The sequence below is a fragment of the Xiphophorus maculatus genome, chromosome 5 (genome assembly GCF_002775205.1).
Source record: "Xiphophorus maculatus strain JP 163 A chromosome 5, X_maculatus-5.0-male, whole genome shotgun sequence".
NCBI classification, from domain to species: Eukaryota; Metazoa; Chordata; class Actinopteri; order Cyprinodontiformes; family Poeciliidae; genus Xiphophorus; species Xiphophorus maculatus.
In genome coordinates this window covers 15141034-15161404 of record NC_036447.1, presented here as the reverse complement: position 1 = coordinate 15161404, position 20371 = coordinate 15141034, and the positions used below count along the sequence as shown (strand labels likewise).

Genomic DNA, 20371 nt, shown 5'->3' with positions numbered 1-20371 from the left:
GTGTGTATGTATTTCATCTGAAGTTTGGCTGCACCGATTGCAGTTTTCTGGCCGATCCCTGGTTACTGATCTTTAAAAAGCCTGACCAGCTGATTTTGATTTTGGCTGATATGAATTTTATTTTGTCTGAAATGTTGCTAAATATATCAAGAAAGTCGGTGAGTTGGCAACAGTGGGGTTAAGTGCAAATATTCTGCAAACATTCAGACCTTCAATAACACCTTTCACTGCAGAGCAGAAGAGGACAGAGGCTGATTTTTAAACCTTTGATAAGATCAGCGGATAAGATGGGCTTCAGATGTAAGTATCGGCCAATCACAATCCCGAAAAATAAAGGAAATTGGCGCCCAGAAATCGACTGGTCGATAAATCAGTTGGCCAATAAATGTATCGTATTATAAATGTATATACTGTAAACAGCACTGCCAGAGATGCAATAAGTTTATAGCAGGTGTGTGAATGATCTAATGATCGGGGTGCTGATTGCAGCCAGTCCACATTGTTAACAGAACTAGAGGGCCCCAAAACCAGATTTTGCATAGGGCCCCATGGAGGCTTGGGCCAGCCCTGCTAATAGGGTAAATATTACATTGAGATTTCACAAATTTTCAAAAAAATATAAGGCATCATTAAGCCGTTGTTTGCATGCTGAACTAAATATAAAGAGATTAGATCAATATTTTTATTAAAATAAGAAAGTTAAAGGCAGTTAGTATGTGATCATATTGTGATTAAGCTTAGGGACAACAATGCAAGTCAGGACTCCTAATCTGCAGCAATGCCAGGTTGAATTTGCACCAAATTTAATGAGAAAATGTTTGTCAGTCATTAGAAATTTGACTGACTTGTGTTAAAATTGTTGCATGCAGTCTGAAAAAAATGACAGAACATCTCTGCACTAAACTAATTTGAGATACAGTAATTATTTATTAAATAAAGAGAATGATGCGTCCACAAATCCAAACTGAATGTCGCCTGTGTCTCTGCCACTATATTTGTTTCCATGCTTTTGTGTAATACGTTTTACTGTCAAAGACTGAAAATGCACATTTTGAGAGAAGAAGAGAACAGAAGAGAAGAAGACACAAGAGAAGTGGGTTTTTTATCAACATGCAAGTGGCAGAAAAAATGATTGCCAACCACTATCAGGTAGATGTAATACCTGATAGTACTACATGTACTATCATGAAAGCCATGAAAACCCTCTAGAAAACAAAAAAAAAATACTCAAACACATCGCCAGCAATATGCCTGGCGATGTTTTCAACATCAACCTTCTTTTGTCTTTAAATAAAGTTGGAGAAATTTGACAAAAATCTGTTTTTTAATTTTCCTAAAATATGGATCAAACCTGCTATCATGCTTGGTATCTTAATAAGCTTTATCAATAAATGGGAGCAGAAGGCTGCTGGTGATCATTTCTACAAGCACAAATGCAAATTCCACCAGGTGTTGCCTGCACTAAATGCAACCCAAAGGTCTGATGTCAACATACTAATTTATTTCAACACTAAGTGACCAAGAATGAACCAATCTTGTGTTGTAATTTTCTGGACCTGCTGTGGATTATATATAATAACATTGGATTGTACTATTACACCAAACAGCTGTCAAGGTGTTGTTTCTGTATCTAACCACACATTACAAACAGGTTGCATTTTTAAGTATGACAATTTCCCCAACAGCTCTGATCCAGATACTGTATATAAGAGAGTCCAAAATTCAGCTCAACACAACAACCTTCTTATCAAGTCAAGCAGAGAAAACGGTGATTATATGAATTTATGCTTCATTTCTTTTACTCTATAGAAACAATTTGTTTTATTGATAAAGACTTTATTTATGTTCCAACAGCTGAAATCACTGCAGCCATGCTGAAGGTAGCACTTATCCTTGGATGCCTCCTGAGCCTCATTGTGGCTGAACCAGTAAGTGACAATATTATAAGCAATTTTTTCAGTGGACTTAAAAAATGTGCAAAGAAGTTTAAATATGTAGTTTTGCATGCATTTACTTTGCATTGAAGACTGCATGAACTCATATTTCAGTCATTATACAAGTGTAATTTCTTGTTGCAAACCTCTGACATGTTTGTTCTAAAGTAATCTTTAAATGTTACCTCTGTAAGAAACATCCATGGTTTGGAGTAGGAATAAACCCAAGTTCAATATGACAGAAAATCTGTGAAGGGATTAGATTAGGAATTAGAGTGAAAAATGTGAAAAAAGAAAAATTGTAGAATAGAAATGTTGATCAGCAATTATAAAGAGTTTGATTTGATCTTTTTATTAAGAGGGATATGAATTATTTTTTTACATTACTTTTTCTGTTGAAAAGTAAACAAAGGCAAATAAATTATTTTTTCAGATGGAGGACCAGCGATTTGCTCGCTCCAGATCTAACTCCAATGAGGTGAGAATATTTCTTGTCTTTATAATAAACCACATATTAACAGCATCTACTGTATAACTGATGCACAGTTTTGCTAAATTTCCAACTATCTGTATGATTTTCTTACAGGTCTCAACAAACAACTTGTCCACCCTGCTATCCCTACTTGCCAAGCTTCTTGCCACCACTACCACAACTACAACAACTACAAGAGCACCTACAACAACAGTTGCTGCTACTACTACATAAAATGGAGTCTTGAACATCAGCAAATTTGTCATGTATTGCTGAGAAAGTTATCTTCTTTTTCAGTTTTAAATACTGATTATCAGTCATGCTCAATAAAGTTTAGCAAAGAAAAAAAAATCCTGTGACAACTCTTTTCTTTCTTTGCAGCCTCTGAATATATTCATATTGTCACCTTCATAAAGCAATGGCCTTAGTGATTTTTTTTTTACCAGAAGTGATTTTGACAAAAAAGGAGAAAAATACCCTCTTTCTTTCTGAAATATGTTTTAGTCAAAAAATGACTTATGCCATTATTTAGGAGGGTGACAATATGGAGAATCGTAAAACACATTTTCATGAATAATTTACTTTAAACCTCCCTGTTTGTGACTGAATGGATGACAAGATGAAGAACCAAAGGGGAACTTTTTCTTAGTTTCATAATGTTTCCTTTCATCTGCCATAGTTTGTATCAGTGAATAGCACCAGGTGCTAAACAACTCTCAGTAGGAGCTTTTCCTGAGAATGGAAACCTGTTATGTTGTCAGAGAGTCAAACTAAAGGCTGATAAACCCTGATTGTCCATTTGACCACATGAATAATCGTCTCAACAAAAATTCACAAGTGCAGCCTCTTAAACTGCACAACTGACGAGTGAGACCACACTTCTCTGAAAATCACTTGCTAGTCCAGCTGAAATATTTTCCTGGTACCATGTCATTTTATACATTGTTTACTAATTTTTTATTGTTTTTAAGGAACATCAAGAGTGGTCCAATAGTGTTTTTACTGTTAACTAAATTAAGCACCATGTTTCAGCACTAAAACTAAGCTAATCTGCAATATATTAACTATTTATGTTATAAAAAGAGAGCAAGAGAAGGCTGTGGCAACCAAAATATAGCATAAGCATTCAGCTCACATGTGCTAGAAAAAGATTTATGTACATTTACTTATATATATATTGTGAAATGGATTTATGATGCAATAGACAAGGATTCTGGCAAACTATTGTATTGAGTTTTTGTGTAATATTTGGCACAAGTAATATGCTAATTCCACCAAATAACTTCAGCACACCTCCAACAAACAAAAGGTAAAACAAATCCCTTTCTCATTCTTCTCTCATTGTTTAGCAAATAGGAGTATATTTGGTAACCTGTACTGAGTTTAACCAAGGAATCTTTACGATGATCTGAGGTCAGACACTAAGAAGAAGATATAAATATGTATCATTGATAAAGTGAGAGGATTTGGACCTCTGAACCCAATGGTTAGATGGAAGGATAGATAGATGGATGGATGAGATTAGGAATTTGTTTGGAATGGAAAAATTTCCACTAATTCTTATACACTGAGTACATGTGCTGAAAATGGAGTGAGAAGTAACAATAAAAGGACAATATTGTCATGTATGATTTACTAAGAGATGGATGGTGACCTGTACAGGGCGCACTCTGCCTCTTGACTGCTGTAGATAAGCACCAGCTCTGCTCACCATATCAGACTGGATGAGTGGATGATTATTAAGAAATAACAGCACAGAGAGGATTTTCATTCTTAAGGTTTATTTGTCATGCCAACAAGCAGAGGGAAAAAATGTTTTCCTGAATGTTGAGTGAAAAACCTTTCTAGTCAGAAATGCTGGTTTGGAACCTGAAATGAGAAGAGGTGAAATAGTCACATAAAACTCAACAACCTCATCAGAAACAAGTTTAACATCGACTACTTCAAACAATAGGTCACTCACTGACTGGTCATTGTTAACATTCCAGGCTTTATGCTGCAGTTGCAGCTATAATTGCTTGTAGAAGAGTGATGAGGTTGGTCAGCGAGAGAGAAGTTGAGCTTGTCTTTAAGGAAATCAAGAAGATTATCAGGACACACACAACTGAGGTTTTTCTCTGTGATGATACAGTAACTTATGTTCAAGATTGTTTTAAACGTAAAGCAGAGAAAGTCCTCACCTCATCAGAGTCAGAACGGGCAAAGCGCTGATGCTCCATCTGTAGGTTGAACATATTCTGCTTTATTGCAACAATAACACGATAACCGACAAACACTATAATTATTAATATTTATTAATTATTATATTATTATATTATACTATTTCTAAGCATTCAGTGATAATTAGAAATGGTTTAAAAAGTAAGCAAGAGAAAGCAGCCACTCCAACAGAGTCAAAGCATGCAAAACTCTCCTGCGCAATTTGTAGGTTTAACGCCTGCTTTATACTTTATTAGAACAAAAATGATAACAAAGATGAGATCGCTGCTAGTTTAATTGAATATAATAATTTTATACTTACAGGCACAGCCACAATTAGACTCAGCAGGCATGCAAGAAAAATGACTACCTTCAACATGGTTGCAGTCATCGTTCCTGACAGAGAAATAAATAAGTACAGATTTATTCTAATTAAAGAAAGAGAAAATAAGAGAAACGACTTGGAAGATCGTTGGTTGTTGATCTGAATGATCTTTCCTTTTATACCTTTGTAGGAGCAAATACATTGGTAAATCAAATCTTTGAAATCTACATTAACTCCTTAATACCAAAACAGTTATACGTAAGTCAAAGGATCAATGAGGACACTATCATTACAGTTAATTAATATGTTGCACTAGTATAATTTCTCACTTTGCAAGTGTTAAGCCATGAGATGCAAGATAAAAAAAATAATAATTTTAGTTTCAGGAGAGTATGTGATCCAGTTATGACACTCCTTGGTAAAAAGTTACAAAACCTTGATATCACAATTTTCCTAAAAACAAGTTATGTGACTTAGTGGTTTTGTTTCACAACACCCAGTGAAGCCTGCATTCTGCTTGTCATGTAATTCTTTAGGAAATAAGTTAATGCTGTGACTTAACCAGTGAAAAGATTTGCACACAGACATGTAGAAGGACATTTTATATAGTAATTAACTTTCAAGGTAGAACTCAACATTATAAACCTTAAAAAAAACTATTCTGAAAATGTGAAACCTGCAAAACATTAGTAGATGCATATTTGGAACAGAGTTATTTGTTCTGCATCAACGTATAATAATGTCCTGATGTAATGTATGATTAACAGGGAATCTATGCAAAGAGACAATTCTAAAAGTTAATTTAAATAGAAGATGTGGCGTGTTAAAGTATTTTGATTTTCATAAATATCTTGAAATTATTACAGATTATTTTTAAAAACAAATATTAAAGACATGAAAAAGCTGTGATGAGGTGTTGGGTTAAGTTATCTGTAAGACATCTAAAAATCTGACCACTATCTAAAAATAATTTATCAATAAAACATAAGTAAATAAAATCACTTATGAACTTTATCAACAAAGTGGCTGAATTTTAAATCTTAATAAGCAAATTTATGTGTTTATACACATAAACAAAGCAAAAGAAAGAGTAAGACAATGTTTTTTTTTTGACAAGCCACTCTGTGTTATGATTATTATTCTCATAAAAACCTGACAGTTTCCACAGAGGAAGCTCTCTACATCTATTTTAATATACACCTCAGTCATAAAACTTAGTGATGTTGAAAATCAGCTGCTGTGTCTCTTGCGGTGCACCAACAATAAGCTGTAACTGTTGTAATCACTGGTTCTTTCAACAGGTTTTCACAATGTTATTTAGACACTCAAATGCAGTTAAACCCGAATGTTATTAGTGATATTTGTCCACAATTGAATAACTTAAAATCACTAATTCTCAGCCACACCTTGAAGCATAGGGAAATTGCAATCACAGTTTTGCAACATTTCTGCACCTGTAAAGGTATAAAAGAGAAGCTCAACATCCAAAGAGCAACACTACATCCTCTTCTCTTGTCTCTGAGAAAACCTACTGAAGGTGTGATGACTTCTTGCTTTATTTAGATTATGGTTTTGGTATTTGTACAGTGAATTTCTTCAATGCTGTATTCTACTAACTTGTTCTTGAACATGTTGTTCAGAAAGTAAGTTTGATCTTCTGTTCTAACAGGTAAAATCACTGCAACCATGCTGAAGGTAGCACTTATTCTTGGATGCCTCCTGAGCCTCATTGTGGCTGAAACTGTAAGTATAATATTATCATGTTTAATATGATGTCAATGAGCATATATGGTATATAGATATTATTACTATTATTGTGAAAAGGTTTACTGTATGTAATGTCAAACCTTGTGCAGATGGAAGAACAGCGTTTTGCTCGTTCACACGGTAGTTCTAACTCCAGAGAGGTGAGTGTCCTCTCTGCCTAACCTTTAGATTAAACCTGAGCATAAGTTACTGTATCAGTATTGAAAAAATCCTCTGCTACTTGTAATCTCCTTTAATTTCCTTAAAGAAAACCACGACCACGACTACGGTTGCAGGAGCAACTACAGCTTCATTAACTCTGACCCAGCTCCTGGCCCTGCTCCGACAACTACTCAATCAGTAATGATCAAGTGAGTGAAAAACACAGAAAAACAGGTTTTTGACAACATTGCTGCAAATAATCATTGATATTTAACTTAGTCTGTTTTTAGGAAGTTGTTGAGTTTTACAGAGAATCTATAACTGTATTATTTTTTCGTCTCATTTCAGATTCTGTGGCTGCTGTTTTAACCAGATGCCTTCTATTCACTCAACAATTGGACAAATATCATTCTTCACCAAGTTTTGACTAAAAATAAACATGTTCAGTGCAAAATTTTGCTATGTTGTCTTTCATTATATTTTGCACTTCATCTTCAACACATGCATGTTTTCTAGAACGTTAGAAAAAAACCTGTTGCACATATTTACTCTCCTTTTGTAATTTTTTGTGTATTTTAATATACAGTAAGTCTATAAATATATAGAAAGATTAATCTAATTACAGATAAAATTTTTTATTTTATGCTGTACAAGTGGACCAGGATGAGACATTTGAGTTACACAAAGCGATCCTAGCTCCTGCTAGGAAAAGTTGACAGAAAATCCTTAGTTTTTAATATCAGAGAAAATGCAGCACCAAGTGATGAGCTCAGTTTGTGCAGAACCTCTTTCGGTTTCTAATGATTGCAGCTTGAGTTGGCATTTTCAGACTCAATGCATGAAGAAAGGCAGCTGCACGGTATCTTGAGCAACACCAAAGATGCTACATTTTTTCTAGTTAAAAGTAGTAATTAATAAATAAATAAATATTGTGTGTGCTCAAAACTGTACTATATTCCCATAATTTTAATAACAAGTCCATTTGACATTGAGGGTGAAACAAATGTGCAGTAAAAATATTGTTCACAAGTTGACAGGAATTTGAAGGAGAAAATGTGAGAGTTGTTCTTTAGTAACTTCAAGCCCTGAAGCTTTTTTTTTAATCTGCAACAACTTTAGAAAGCTTTTCTTTAGATTGAACCTTTGAGGCTAAAAAAAAAGCCAGAACCCCTCAATTGCTTATAGGTCTAAAGGCACACATTAATCTAGATAATTTTTAAATATATTCTTAAGAACCAATCCATACATTTATATTCAAAAGCAAGCTGATATTACCACAATGCAAAAAGGTTTGGCTATCAGAATAATCTTGATGCAGAAGAATCAGCCAAGACCAGCCAAACTGTAATTCAATCTGGAGAGACTCAGATGGAGAAAGGCAGCGAAAGACACCAATTTTGCCTGATTTCATAAAAGTGGAGGGGCTGGTTGACCTTTTGACCTTTAACCTTTCATTAATATCTTCAAAGCCAAAGCAGCTCAAATGACAACTTTTGCTGCACAAACCTGCACAAAAGTATTCGAGTTAATTGACACCCATTTCGACTGATTTGAGGAAGGTGTGGGGGCTGGTTGACCTCTGATGACATCTAGAAACATTTCTTTATATCTTTAAAATGATAGCGGCACAAACAAAAAAAAATGCTGCACAAACCAGCACAAATGTAGCAAAAACGCTTGGCACCAATTTTGTCTGATTTGAAGAAGGTGGGGCGGCCAACTTCACTCAGGTGTTTGATGTCTTTTATGACTTTGTATTTTTGTGTTTTTATGGTGCAAAACTTTGAACTACCTTGTTGCCGAAATGTGCGATACAAATAAACTTGACCGATAGAATGATTAAAGTCATTATGGCCTCTTGGAATTCTCTGATTAATGCATTGTCATATTAGGCGGCCATAAATTGGTAATTTTGCAGTTATTCCATATGCTTTCTCCTTTCAAATGATAGATTGAATGGCGCTCTGTCTGATATTAAGAGCTTGGAATATTATTTTATAACCTAACCCTTCTTTAAATCTTTCTACAAAATTCTCCCTGGCCAGTCTGCTGCATGTCTTCCTTTTTACAAGGAAGAAGTTTGATCATAAGAGATGATACGATCTCGTGAAAACAGAGAAGCAAAGCTGACCACAGGCAGAATGTGTGAATTTGTTGCTTGTGTATTGAGACTAGTTTGTCTTTATCTAGTGCAATCTTTAAAGAAACAACCACACATAAAGAAACATCCCCATTCTGATGTTGCAGTTTTCTAAGCAAAATCTTATGATATGAGAATCATGTTAAATTTTCATCACAAGATAACAATTTGTAAAGAATAATAGAGAATAGAAAAAGAGGACAGTTTCACCATAATATTACAAGTAATATTAAAAGAAAAAAAATCAGGACATTGGCCTCCAGTCAAAGCTGAGTTTGATACGTGAAGTTATTGATAGGCACAGAAATTGTGTTGCTATTGATTTACTCACAAAACCAGCACTGATACAACTTTGAATATTGTTTTGTATTATATTTTATATTTGCTTAAAACATCGCCAGAAGTTACTTCCTGACTTGTTTTCTGTGTTCCTTGGTCTTCATGTTGCTTTTAATGTTCTCTAAATAAAACCTTCAGGCCTTCGCAGAACATCTGCCTTCATACTGAGATTAAATGACGCAAAGGACAATTGTTTTTACTGACCAGGTGACTTTTGAAAACAATATGGTGAATTAAATGCTGTTTGAGTTTTACATCAAAGAAGGCTACATGCAACCATTTTCAGATTTTAATTTGCAAAGAGTTTAAAAGGCATGTATTCTTTAAATACAAATTCATTCATTAGTTACCTTATGGGGGGCTGGTTTGCACTACAGACACAGTTCAGTCGTTAAGCACCAGGTGTGGTCATCATATTCCTTTATTTAATCAGGTAAACCCCATTGAGATCTAGATCTCATTTTCAAGAGGGACCTGAGCAAAAAAATTGCAATACATAGCAACCTGGTTACAAGATAAAAACAATTAATACATATGCACAAGTATAATACAATAAAAACAATTTAAAAACAATGATCATACTAACTGCTTGCAACTAGAAAGACTTTCTAGTTGCTGGTCTATTTGCCGGCCGAATCATGGATTTGGGTTCTTTGTTATAAAGAATAATGACTTATACTAAAACAATGAAAAGCTTATACATTATCAAACAAAGCTAAAAGATGAAAATCTGACACACTTACAAAACTATTTTGCACCACCATAGGAAACCAGTACATTTTAAAGAAGGCCATAACTAGATAAGTTAAAAAAAAATGCAGGGGAAAACAGACCTATTTAAATTAGGCATTAGTGCACATTTAAAGTCACACCATGCTCATTTTAATAGCTTTCCTAAAAAGGTAAAAAAAAAATAAAATAAATAAAATAAAATAGTATTATGAGTGGATCAAGCACAATGGCTTTTCACTTTTGACTGAGTAAGCTGTCTGGGTAAAAGAGAAGGGGACAAGAGGAAGACCAAAAAGGAGATTTATTGATGTGGTGGAAAAGGACATAAAGTTAGTTAGTGTTAGTGTGGAGGACGCAGCGGACAGGACTACATTGAGACAGATAGTTTCTGTGACAACCCCTGAAGAGAAAAGTTTTGTTTTGTGACATTATTTTTGAGTTTGACTGACTGTCCAGATCACATTGAAACTGAATGTTGGTTTGGATTTTGCTAATATCATTTGCTATATTATCTTAAGTATGAAAATCATAAGCAGCAGGGTTGCAGGCCCCACTGTGTATTGAGCCATTGTAGCATTTTGTACCATGTGATATTAAAAAAAGACACATTAAATACTAGAAAGAAGTATTAGTCTTTTTTCAGTTAAGTAATAACCACTTTTCAGATTACATCCATGATTAAATTTAATATAATGGTTTAAAAATCATATAATCAAGATGTTTGAGAAAAACAGCATTCATTAAAGCTTAGATAAAAGCAGAAAATATTTAAAGAAAGATCAGGTTTAGACAATAGTTCATGATAAATACAGGCAAAAGTTCATCAACAGTACTCCACTTTGTGACTTATAGAAGATGTTTGGTCTTATTTTGAAGAGACATATTTTTATTTACTAAGTAGTCTCACTACACCAGAAATGGCAACTTTCTTCATTCTAAAAAGTAAGGTCAAATTGTGAAAAGTGCATAGTGCTAAAAGTTTACCAAAAACAAGATGTGTGATTTTTTGTGGTTTTCTTAAGTTAAAGCTGTTAAAGATAATTTGCATGTGTCTGGCACCATTTTGTAGAAACACTTCCTCTAAGGAGCATTGCCTGTCAAACTTATGACCTTTTCAAAAACAAGATGTCTGATTATATAATACAATTTAATTCAGCAATTTGCTTTTAGAAGGATGCAACTCTGAGATCAGTGACTAAAAATGTGAAATGCATCCCATGAGCTTCTTGTCATTTATTGCTTTTTTTCCTTCTATATTTTACTACAATAATGCTAAAAATATTTTTTGTCTGCAGGAAAATAGCTTCAATTTGTCTTGTTGTGAATCATAGTTGCTAAAATAATCTGCTAAACAGACATCATTGTGAACTAAATAATCACAAAGGCATTTAAATGAGCATATATTAAGATTACTATGCTGCTTGCATGTTATTGGTAGGGATGTAACAGTACACCCTGTTCACAAGATAATACACAATAAGAGGCTCTTAACAAGACCAGGCTTCATTCTTGTTATCATTAGGATACAGAACAAAAGCAGATAAGCAATATACCAGCTGGACCGTGCATATTGCAGTAAGAGGAAGAGGAAATTTTGACAAATACCCAAAGGGAACCAGAGGCTGGTTTGCACAAGAGACACAGTTCAATCGTTAAGCACCAGCTTTCCTAGCCAGTTACACTGTCAGATCCAACAGTAACTCCCAAAGATAAACACAGTCATCTAGATCTGACACCTGAACAGTCATGTCTTGCAGAAGAACTAAGTCAGGCCCTTGTTCCATTTGAGGGGGCAACTGCTTTACTGAGTGGATAAGAATGCAACCTTGTCTGCACTCCCACAACTTGTTCGCAACCTAAAGAAAGGGTTCAGACTTTCAAGCAGCACCAGTGAAGGTCCTCTAGACCTGATATTACATTAAGGCGGCATAAAGACTTTGTGTACAAACCAGAATGCCCATACATCATCTTAATTTCTGTTGTGTTTGATCCCAGATTCAGGAGACTTAAATTTTACCTCCTGAATTAGTATTCAAAGTACAAAGCATGGTGCAAACCATGACCCTTCAAGTAAAGAAATCAATGCAAACAAGTAATGATCTAAACTCCAGTGAACAAGCAGACAACAAGAAGAACACTTGTTGTTCCTGGACAATGTACGGCAATCATCATCTGACTCAAGTGCAAGTTATGATGAAAATCCAAAATAAAACCCACTCCTTTGGTGGAAAACAGATGAAGGATGCTGTCCAACTCTGGCAAAACAGGCAAAGTCCTTTCTGTGCATTCCTGCCACCTCCACCATCAGAACGACTGTTTTCAGCTGCTGGGAATACAGGTACTAATGGCAGAGCAAGTCTGAGTTCTGAGCATGTAGAGATGCTGACTATAGTGACATTTTCTTCTACTCTTAAGTTGATCTATAAAGCTAGGTTGTCATAAATATTGTTCACTATTCTTACAAATGTAACAAAAATGTATTGGCACCTTTAATTTAAAATCAATATTTTGAAAATGCTATTTTCTGGGCAATAAATTCAAGCTTTTATGGTTTTTTTTGCCATGCCATGTTGTACTGTGAATTTGTATTTTAAAATTCTAAATACTTGATTATTGGGGCATGTTTTACTAAAAGTATCTACTGTTCGATTAACCAAAAAATAATCACTAGGTTACTTGAATGCTAAAATAATCGATAACTACCATCCAAGTTGTTTTATTAACCAGCACAGAAAGGTTAATGAAATGTTGGAAGTTGCAAAACAGTTAGAGGAAATTCAAGTGAGATGTGAACACTGATTAACCACTTCCCCATGTTTTTATTAAAGTTTGAAAGAAGTAAGGAAAATAAATTGCATAAGTGTCCATGTGGGTGGATTCGGTGTGAAACTAAGTTGATAAGAAAAGCTCCACCTTCACATCAATAGTATAAGATCAGCCAGACCCTAGACAGACGATCAGAGCTTGCAGTCTTCTGTCAGAGTAAGACTTTAAAAACTTTCTCCTAAACTGGAATTTTTGCGGTTCCAAATTCAATATAATAGGGCTATTTACTAAAAATCCTGAAGCAGTATTTTTCTGTGCATATGTGTATGTTTGTGAATCTTTTGCTATGTAATTTAAACATTTAAATTATTTTTTTCACAGATGACTAGACTTCTGCAGCTCCTGCTCCTGACCTGGACATTCAGTCCTCTGTGTCTCTCAACCACTGTGAGTTTCATTGGTTCACCAGAGCAATGTAAAACTGCTCACTTTGTTCCAGGCTACAACCTGGGTGGAGAAGGCTTCGACATTGTCAAAATGCAAAGAAAAGCTGCCTATGTCATCGACACTGAAACATGGAACCTTGGAAATGGTACTTGCAGAATGTACGAAAACAGCTACCAAAATGGAGAGAAACAAAAGGTCCCTGTCTCTGTGGTGGACTGGAGAAGCGTCCCGAAATGCAATTTGAAGGTCTCCAGTATGGTCTATGATTCTGTTGAATCTCTCATCAATAGTTCCACATCATCTGTATCCAACGACTGGAAAATTGGTCTTAATATTCCTATAGCCTCAGTTGGTTTTGCTATTGGAGGTTCCCATTCCAGGATGGCTGAATTTGGCATGGCAAAGTCAAGAAAAGACCGCTACACCTTTACCTGCCATTCTGTTAGCTGTAACTACTACAAGTGAGTGTCAAGACAGACCTTACTGTACAACTTTTCATTAAGCTGATTTGCATAACGTATTACTGTGACAAAAAGTAACTTGTTTTATCTGTTTTCATTCCTTCATAGCTACAGACTGACAACAAGCCCTCCTTTGCATCAAGAATTTGAAACGGCTGTGAAGTCTCTTCCTCCACATTCTTCTGGGTTACCATATCGCAATTTGATCGATACTTATGGCACACATTACATCACACAGGTTTTTCTAGGAGGGGAGATAAAAGCAACAACATCGTTTAAAACCTGCCAGGCATCCATGAATGGGCTGTCAGCAACAGAAATTAGTGACTGTCTGTCGGTTGAAGCTTCAGTTAACTTTGATAGTATGGCAAGCATTAACGCTATGTATGAACACTGTAAGGCAAAAAAACAGAAACTGACCCATGGTCAAAGTTTCAACACTGAGTTTAGTGAACGCATCACTGAAGTTGTTGGTGGGGACAAAAATGATGTTGTGTTCTTCCAAGGGTCTGATGATCCCAGTGTCCATATCAATTGGAAAGAGTCTCTTAAAACTACACCTGACATCGTGACTTACAATCTGAAGCCTCTGCACACAATTCTGCCAGATGGTCATCCTGCTAAAGGTGGGCTTAAAGAAGAGGTGGAAAAGTATATTAAGGACAATGCAGTGGTAAGAAAATGTTCAGAATCCTGTCAAATTGGAGAGAGATCCAACAGCAGAGATCCCTGTGATTGTGTGTGTAACGGCAACCAGAATATTAAGTCAAACTGCTGTCCTGCTGGGAAAGGTCTTGCAACATTGAGGGTGTACAATCTTTATGCTAAGGGACTGTATGGTGATTGTTGCTCTCAGACAGACGGTTCAGTGGTTGTTAAATATACTAACCAGGAAAAGCGTACTCAATGTATAGATAATAATGACAACCCCAAATGGTCAGAGTCATTTGATTTTGGACCCATTGTTGTAAACAGCCATGACAAGCTGACATTCACGGTTTATGACGACGATATACTTTGGAAAAGGGACCTGCTTGGTAGCTGCTCCATTGATCTCCGTAGAGGAAAAGTTTCTAACAGTTGCATGTTTGATCATGGTACCTTTTATTTTAGCTACTCAGTTGAATGTGCACCAAGCCTTGGTGGCAACCGGTGTGAGGAGTACATTCCTTCTCCCATGGATCCGTCTTTGGCTAAAGTTTTCTACTCCAGAAATGGGGTTCTGCTTGGAGATTTAAATAAGGGGTTTGCTAAATCTGCTCCTCAGCCAGGTTTGGGCCAGCTGTGAGACGACTGGACAAATGACAAGGATTTTGATTTGAATCATTTTTGCTTGTAGCATTTCTGTCTTTGACTTTTATATGAATAAAAATGACATAGTTTGCAAATTCAGCCTAAATGGGATAATCTGTACTGATAACTTCTCTCTCTGTTTCTTCCTTTGTACTTGCAAATTACTGCAATAAAGCATTCATAAAGACAATTGCTTCCATGTTGTAATTTGAGTATGACAATAAATATTTTAACTTAAGAAGCTCCAATGCACGTGATCAACAGAAAGTTACACAAAAATTTGTTGCTCATATTTTTTAGAAACATATTCAAATTCTTTTGCACGGTATATCAAAAATGTGGGATTTACATTAAAATGACAAAAGTGTACTGAGTCTGAATTCTGCTGTACAAGAAAAGGAAAATTAATTGTGTGTAGAAAGTTCAATTTTCTGACACATAATAGTGGCCCTTTAACTAAATTTAGCATGCCATCTTCAAGATGGCATCTTGATATGACATCTTTACAGAGCAAAATTGTCTTGGCACATAAAGACGGCCAGCTTATCTGCAAGGTGTGACTGGAATACTAAGACAAGACATGTTGGGGTAGTATCTGGTTTCTTTCACCTGCACAATACCTCAAATGTCTGGCCCATTGTGTTCGTCATATTTAAAATGATATCCAAATCTGGTACCTGCATTTATAACTTGTGTGCTCAATTATTGCGATGCAAACTTAACTAAATGTCCAAATAGTTATTTTTGAAGTCTACCATCTCATCCCTCAGCCTAGGAGATCTGACTGGAAATATGAAAAAGGCCCACATTTATTCTATTTTAGTGTTAATGCAACAGCTTCCTTTAAAATTCAGAGATCAATGTAATCCTTCTCATCCTGTACACAGTTCTAGTTTTAGAAATTTTGAAAGATATAACAATTTTAACAGCCTAATTTTGATTCGTCGTATTAATAATAAGACTTTCTATATACTACAAGTGGTTATTTGATTTAAAGAAGTGTAAAAATCAGTGTGATAAACAAAACTATTTGTGCCACAACAGTTGTTACACAATAGCACTATCATGTGGATACTGAACATTACAACCCTTTTTATTAATCCCAACTTTGTTTTCAAAACTTTTGAGGCTGCATAGTATGTAACTTTTACTTTATTTTTTTTTTTTACATATTTCTTGAAACTATTACCAGATCATGACAGTATGAGACAGGTAATCTGAAATTAAATTTAGCTTTGGAGTTAAGTTTAAGAAAAATTAATTTAATCGTGGAATTTCATAAATATGTGTATAGGGCTGCACTGATTGCAGTTTTCTGGCAGATTACCGATCTTTAAAAAGCCTGACCTGCCGATTTTGACCGATATCAATTTTTTTTTTGTCTGAAATTTTGCTAAACATAGGAAGAAAGTCAGTGAGTTGGCAACAGTGGGGCGAATATTGTTAACTGTAAACATTCAGACATGATTCACACCTCTCACTGCAGAGCAGAAGAGGGCAGAGGCAAATTTTTAAACCTTTGATGATGAAAATAAGATCAGGGGATAAGATGGACTTCACTTGTTAGTATTGCCCAATCACAATCCCCCAAAATTAAGGAAATCGTCATCCAGAAATCGACTGGCCGATAAATGTATCCTATATTATATATGCATAGGATATAATGCAAACAGATCCATCAGAGATGCAAAAAGTATATAGCAGGTGTGCGAATGATCTAATCGTCTAACTGTTGATTGCAGCCAGCCCACATTGTTAGCAGAAACAAGGAAGGGCACCCAAACCCTTTCGCTTAGGGCCAGATGGAGGCTTGGGCCGACCCTGCTCCGTGCAAGACATGGCAGGCCCCATGACAGAAGATATTGCTTATTAAAAAATAGAAACTAAAACTATTTAAAAACAGATGAGAAATATCCCATGGCAATGTCAATTTATAGTTGCAAGACCACCTAATAGTCACTATATATATATAGTGTGTATATATATATATAAATATATATATATATAAATATATGTTCAAAAGACACTTCTTGTAGTTTTGTATTTTGGTAACCAGAATATTAACATTTTTGACCAATTGAATGCATAGTTTATTTAAAAAAATGTTCAATGTTCAATTCAAGTATATGTTTAGCAATCTTTCACATTAAATAAATTAGACATATGTTGCTCTGAACATAAGATGACAGGGATTTATGTTTGATCTTTCAACATTGATAACACCGAAAATAACATTTCATGCACCAGAAGGGCAACTTTGAGCGCTTGGTGACACAAAAAATAAAGGTTGAATGTAGTGTTCTTTAAACAAATTAAGCTTTTATTGTACAATTTTGTTGAATATTCTGTGCTATGAATTGTAAAGCCAGATAATCAAGATAAAAAATGTCATTTGTAAACAATTGTGATCATGAGTTAGTCATAACTCATAGAAGCTTCTCTGATTTAAGTTTTCAGTCAGATGTTCAAAGCAAAACCAACACGCCTGACATCAAAACGTTTCAACTGTAATTGATATCTTCAAAGCCAAAACTGCACAAACGAAAATTTTTGCATCACAAACCAGCACAAACGTAGCACAGTTGATTGACACCAAATGTATTTATTTTTGCAAATGTGAGCAGGGCCACAGGAGTGATTGAATTCTCATGACCCGTGGAGAACATTTTTCTTTATATTTTTAAAATGATAGCGGCACAAACGAAAATTTTTGCTGCACAAACGTAGCAGAGGTGATTGACACCTATTTTGTTTGATTTTATAAAAGCTAGTTGGCCTTTTGACCTTTAACCTTTCATTAATATCTTCAAAGCCAAAGCAGCACAAACAACATTTTTTGCTGCACAAAACAAGCACAAAAGTGGTCGAGTTAATTGACACCCATTTCGTCTGATTTGAGGAAGGTCGGGGGGCTGGTTGACCTTTGATGACCTCTAGAAACATTTCGTTATATCTTTAAAATGATAGCGGCACAAACGAAAATTTTTGCTGCACAAACCAGCACAAACGTAGCAGAGGTGATTGACACCAATTTTGTCTGATTTGAAGAAGGTGGGGGGGCCAACTACACTGACCATGTTGATGACCATGTGGATCTGCCGTTTCGCTCATCGAGCGAAAGCATTTTGCTGTGATGTGCACAATGTCGGAGGCATCGCGTGATTCAAACACCTTGATCTCATCCAAAAAAGATGACATGAACTTCTTAATTCCTCTGTCCATTGTAGTAGCTGAAATATTGTGAAAATCCGGTAGAAATGATGCACTAATCGAGTCAGAAATACACTGCAGAGAATCGGTCGAAGTGGACGTAGAAACAACGCACCGCGAGGCTTTGTTTGTGAGACTTGCGGCCAAGTGGGATTTTCTAGGCCGGTTGTGGGCGGTGTTTGGTAAGGTCCATTTGTACAAGCTCACAAAAATTAGGAAATTTCAAACATAGATTGATCCAATGATCCTCAATTCAGACTACTGCTGGCGAGATAATGGTGCAATTTGTTGAAACTTGGCTTTGTTACAGCCAATTGAAGCGCACAGATGCACTGTAAAACAAAAAATTGTGTAGTCAGTTTGTTGCAGCCATGAAAATACACACTGTAAAATACTCTAAATACTCAGTGACATTGGGTCAATCTATCAATCATTAGAAACAGTAAGAGGTTCTGCACAAACTGAGCTCATCACTTGGTGCTGCATTTTCTCTGATATTAAAAACTAAGGATTTTCTGTCAACTTTTCTTCTTAGCAGGAGCTAGGATCGCTTTGTGTAACTCAAATGTCTCATCCTGGTCCACTTGTACAGCATATCAATAAGATTAAAAAAAAGTCATCTGTAATTATATTAATCTTTCTATATATTCATAGACTTATATTAAAATACACAAAAAAATACAAAAGGAGAGTAAATATGTGCAACAGGTTTTTTTCTAACGTTCTATAAAACATGCATGTGTTGAAGATGAAGTGCAAAATATAATGAAAGACAATATAGCAAAATTTTGCACTGAACATGTTTATTTTTAGTCAAAACTTGGTGAAGAATGATATTTGTCCAATTGTTGAGTGAATAGAAGGCATCTGGTTAAAACAGCAGCCACAGAATCTGAAATGAGACGAAAAAATAATACAGTTATAGATTCTCTGTAAAACTCAACAACTTCCTAAAAACAGACTAAGTTAAATATCAATGATTATTTGCAGCGATGTTGTCAAAAACCTGTTTTTCTGTGTTTTTCACTCACTTGATCATTACTGATTGAGTAGTTGTCGGAGCAGGGCCAGGAGCTGGGTCAGAGTTAATGAAGCTGTAGTTGCTCCTGCAACCGTAGTCGTGGTCGTAGTTTTCTTTAAGGAAATTAAGGGAGATTACAAGTAGCAGAGGATTTTTTCAATGCTGATACAGTAACTTATGCTCAGGTTTAATCTAAAGGTTAGGCAGAGAGGACACTCACCTCTCTGGAGTTAGAACTACCGTGTGAACGAGCAAAACGCTGTTCTTCCATCTGCACAAGGTTTGACATTACATGCAGTAAACCTTTTCACAGTAATAGTAATAATATCTATATACCATATATGCTCATTGACATCATATTAAACATGATAATATTATACTTACAGTTTCAGCCACAATGAGGCTCAGGAGGCATCCAAGAATAAGTGCTACCTTCAGCATGGTTGCAGTGATTTTACCTGTTAGAACAGAAGATCAAAATTACTTTCTGAACATGTTCAAGAACAAGTTAGTAGAATACAGCATTGAAGAAATTCACTGTACAAATACCAAAACAATAATCTAATTAAAGCAAGAAGTCATCACACCTTCAGTAGGTTTTCTCAGAGACAAGAGAAGAGGATGTAGTGTTGCTCTTTGGATGTTGAGCTTCTCTTTTATACTTTTACAGGTGCAGAAATGTTGCAAATCTGTGATTGCAATTTCCCTATGCTTCAAGGTGTGGCTGAGAATTAGTGATTTTAAGTTATTCAATTGTGGACAAATATCACTAATAACATTCGGGTTTAACTGCATTTGAGTGTCTAAATAACATTGTGAAAACCTGTTGAAAGAACCAGTGATTACAACAGTTACAGCTTATTGTTGGTGCACCGCAAGAGACACAGCAGCTGATTTTCAACATCACTAAGTTTTATGACTGAGGTGTGTATTAAAATAGATGTAGAGAGCTTCCTCTGTGGAAACTGTCAGTTTTTTATGAGAATAATAATCACAACTTGAATCAGCATGTCAACAAAATTGGCATTGTCTTACTCTTTTTATTGCATAAAACTTGATTTATTTTTCTTTCTGCAAATTGAGATTCAGATACTTTTGTTGTGAAATAAAATTTAGTTTAGTTT

General features: G+C 35.3%; 1 protein-coding gene and 4 long non-coding RNA genes across 5 annotated transcripts; 3 read left to right on the top strand and 2 right to left on the bottom strand.

The window, feature by feature from the left end:
* The first annotated feature begins 1685 nt into the window (after window positions 1–1685).
* Window positions 1686–2757, top strand: LOC111608728. The gene is made up of 4 exons (XR_002752824.1): window positions 1686–1768; window positions 1855–1928; window positions 2368–2412; window positions 2521–2757. It is a non-coding gene; the product is annotated as an uncharacterized LOC111608728 (long non-coding RNA).
* A 1413-nt stretch (window positions 2758–4170) lies between these two features.
* LOC102234118 lies at window positions 4171–5076 on the bottom strand. The gene is made up of 4 exons (XR_312785.2): window positions 4928–5076; window positions 4587–4625; window positions 4370–4472; window positions 4171–4275 (listed from the first exon to the last, which is right to left on the bottom strand). It is a non-coding gene; the product is annotated as an uncharacterized LOC102234118 (long non-coding RNA).
* Window positions 5077–6408: 1332 nt separating this feature from the next.
* On the top strand, window positions 6409–7292 carry LOC111608719. The gene is made up of 5 exons (XR_002752818.1): window positions 6409–6467; window positions 6600–6673; window positions 6787–6837; window positions 6945–7047; window positions 7187–7292. It is a non-coding gene; the product is annotated as an uncharacterized LOC111608719 (long non-coding RNA).
* A 5652-nt stretch (window positions 7293–12944) lies between these two features.
* Window positions 12945–15206, top strand: LOC102219838 (perforin-1-like). Its single transcript, XM_005807188.2, has 3 exons — window positions 12945–13031; window positions 13197–13723; window positions 13832–15206. The coding sequence occupies exons 2-3, from the start codon at window positions 13197–13199 to the stop codon at window positions 15009–15011; spliced, it is 1707 nt and encodes a 568-aa protein (XP_005807245.2). The 5' UTR covers window positions 12945–13031; the 3' UTR covers window positions 15012–15206.
* A 3806-nt stretch (window positions 15207–19012) lies between these two features.
* LOC111608717 lies at window positions 19013–19893 on the bottom strand. The gene is made up of 5 exons (XR_002752816.1): window positions 19835–19893; window positions 19632–19705; window positions 19468–19518; window positions 19258–19360; window positions 19013–19118 (listed from the first exon to the last, which is right to left on the bottom strand). It is a non-coding gene; the product is annotated as an uncharacterized LOC111608717 (long non-coding RNA).
* Between the last annotated feature and the right edge of the window lie 478 nt (window positions 19894–20371).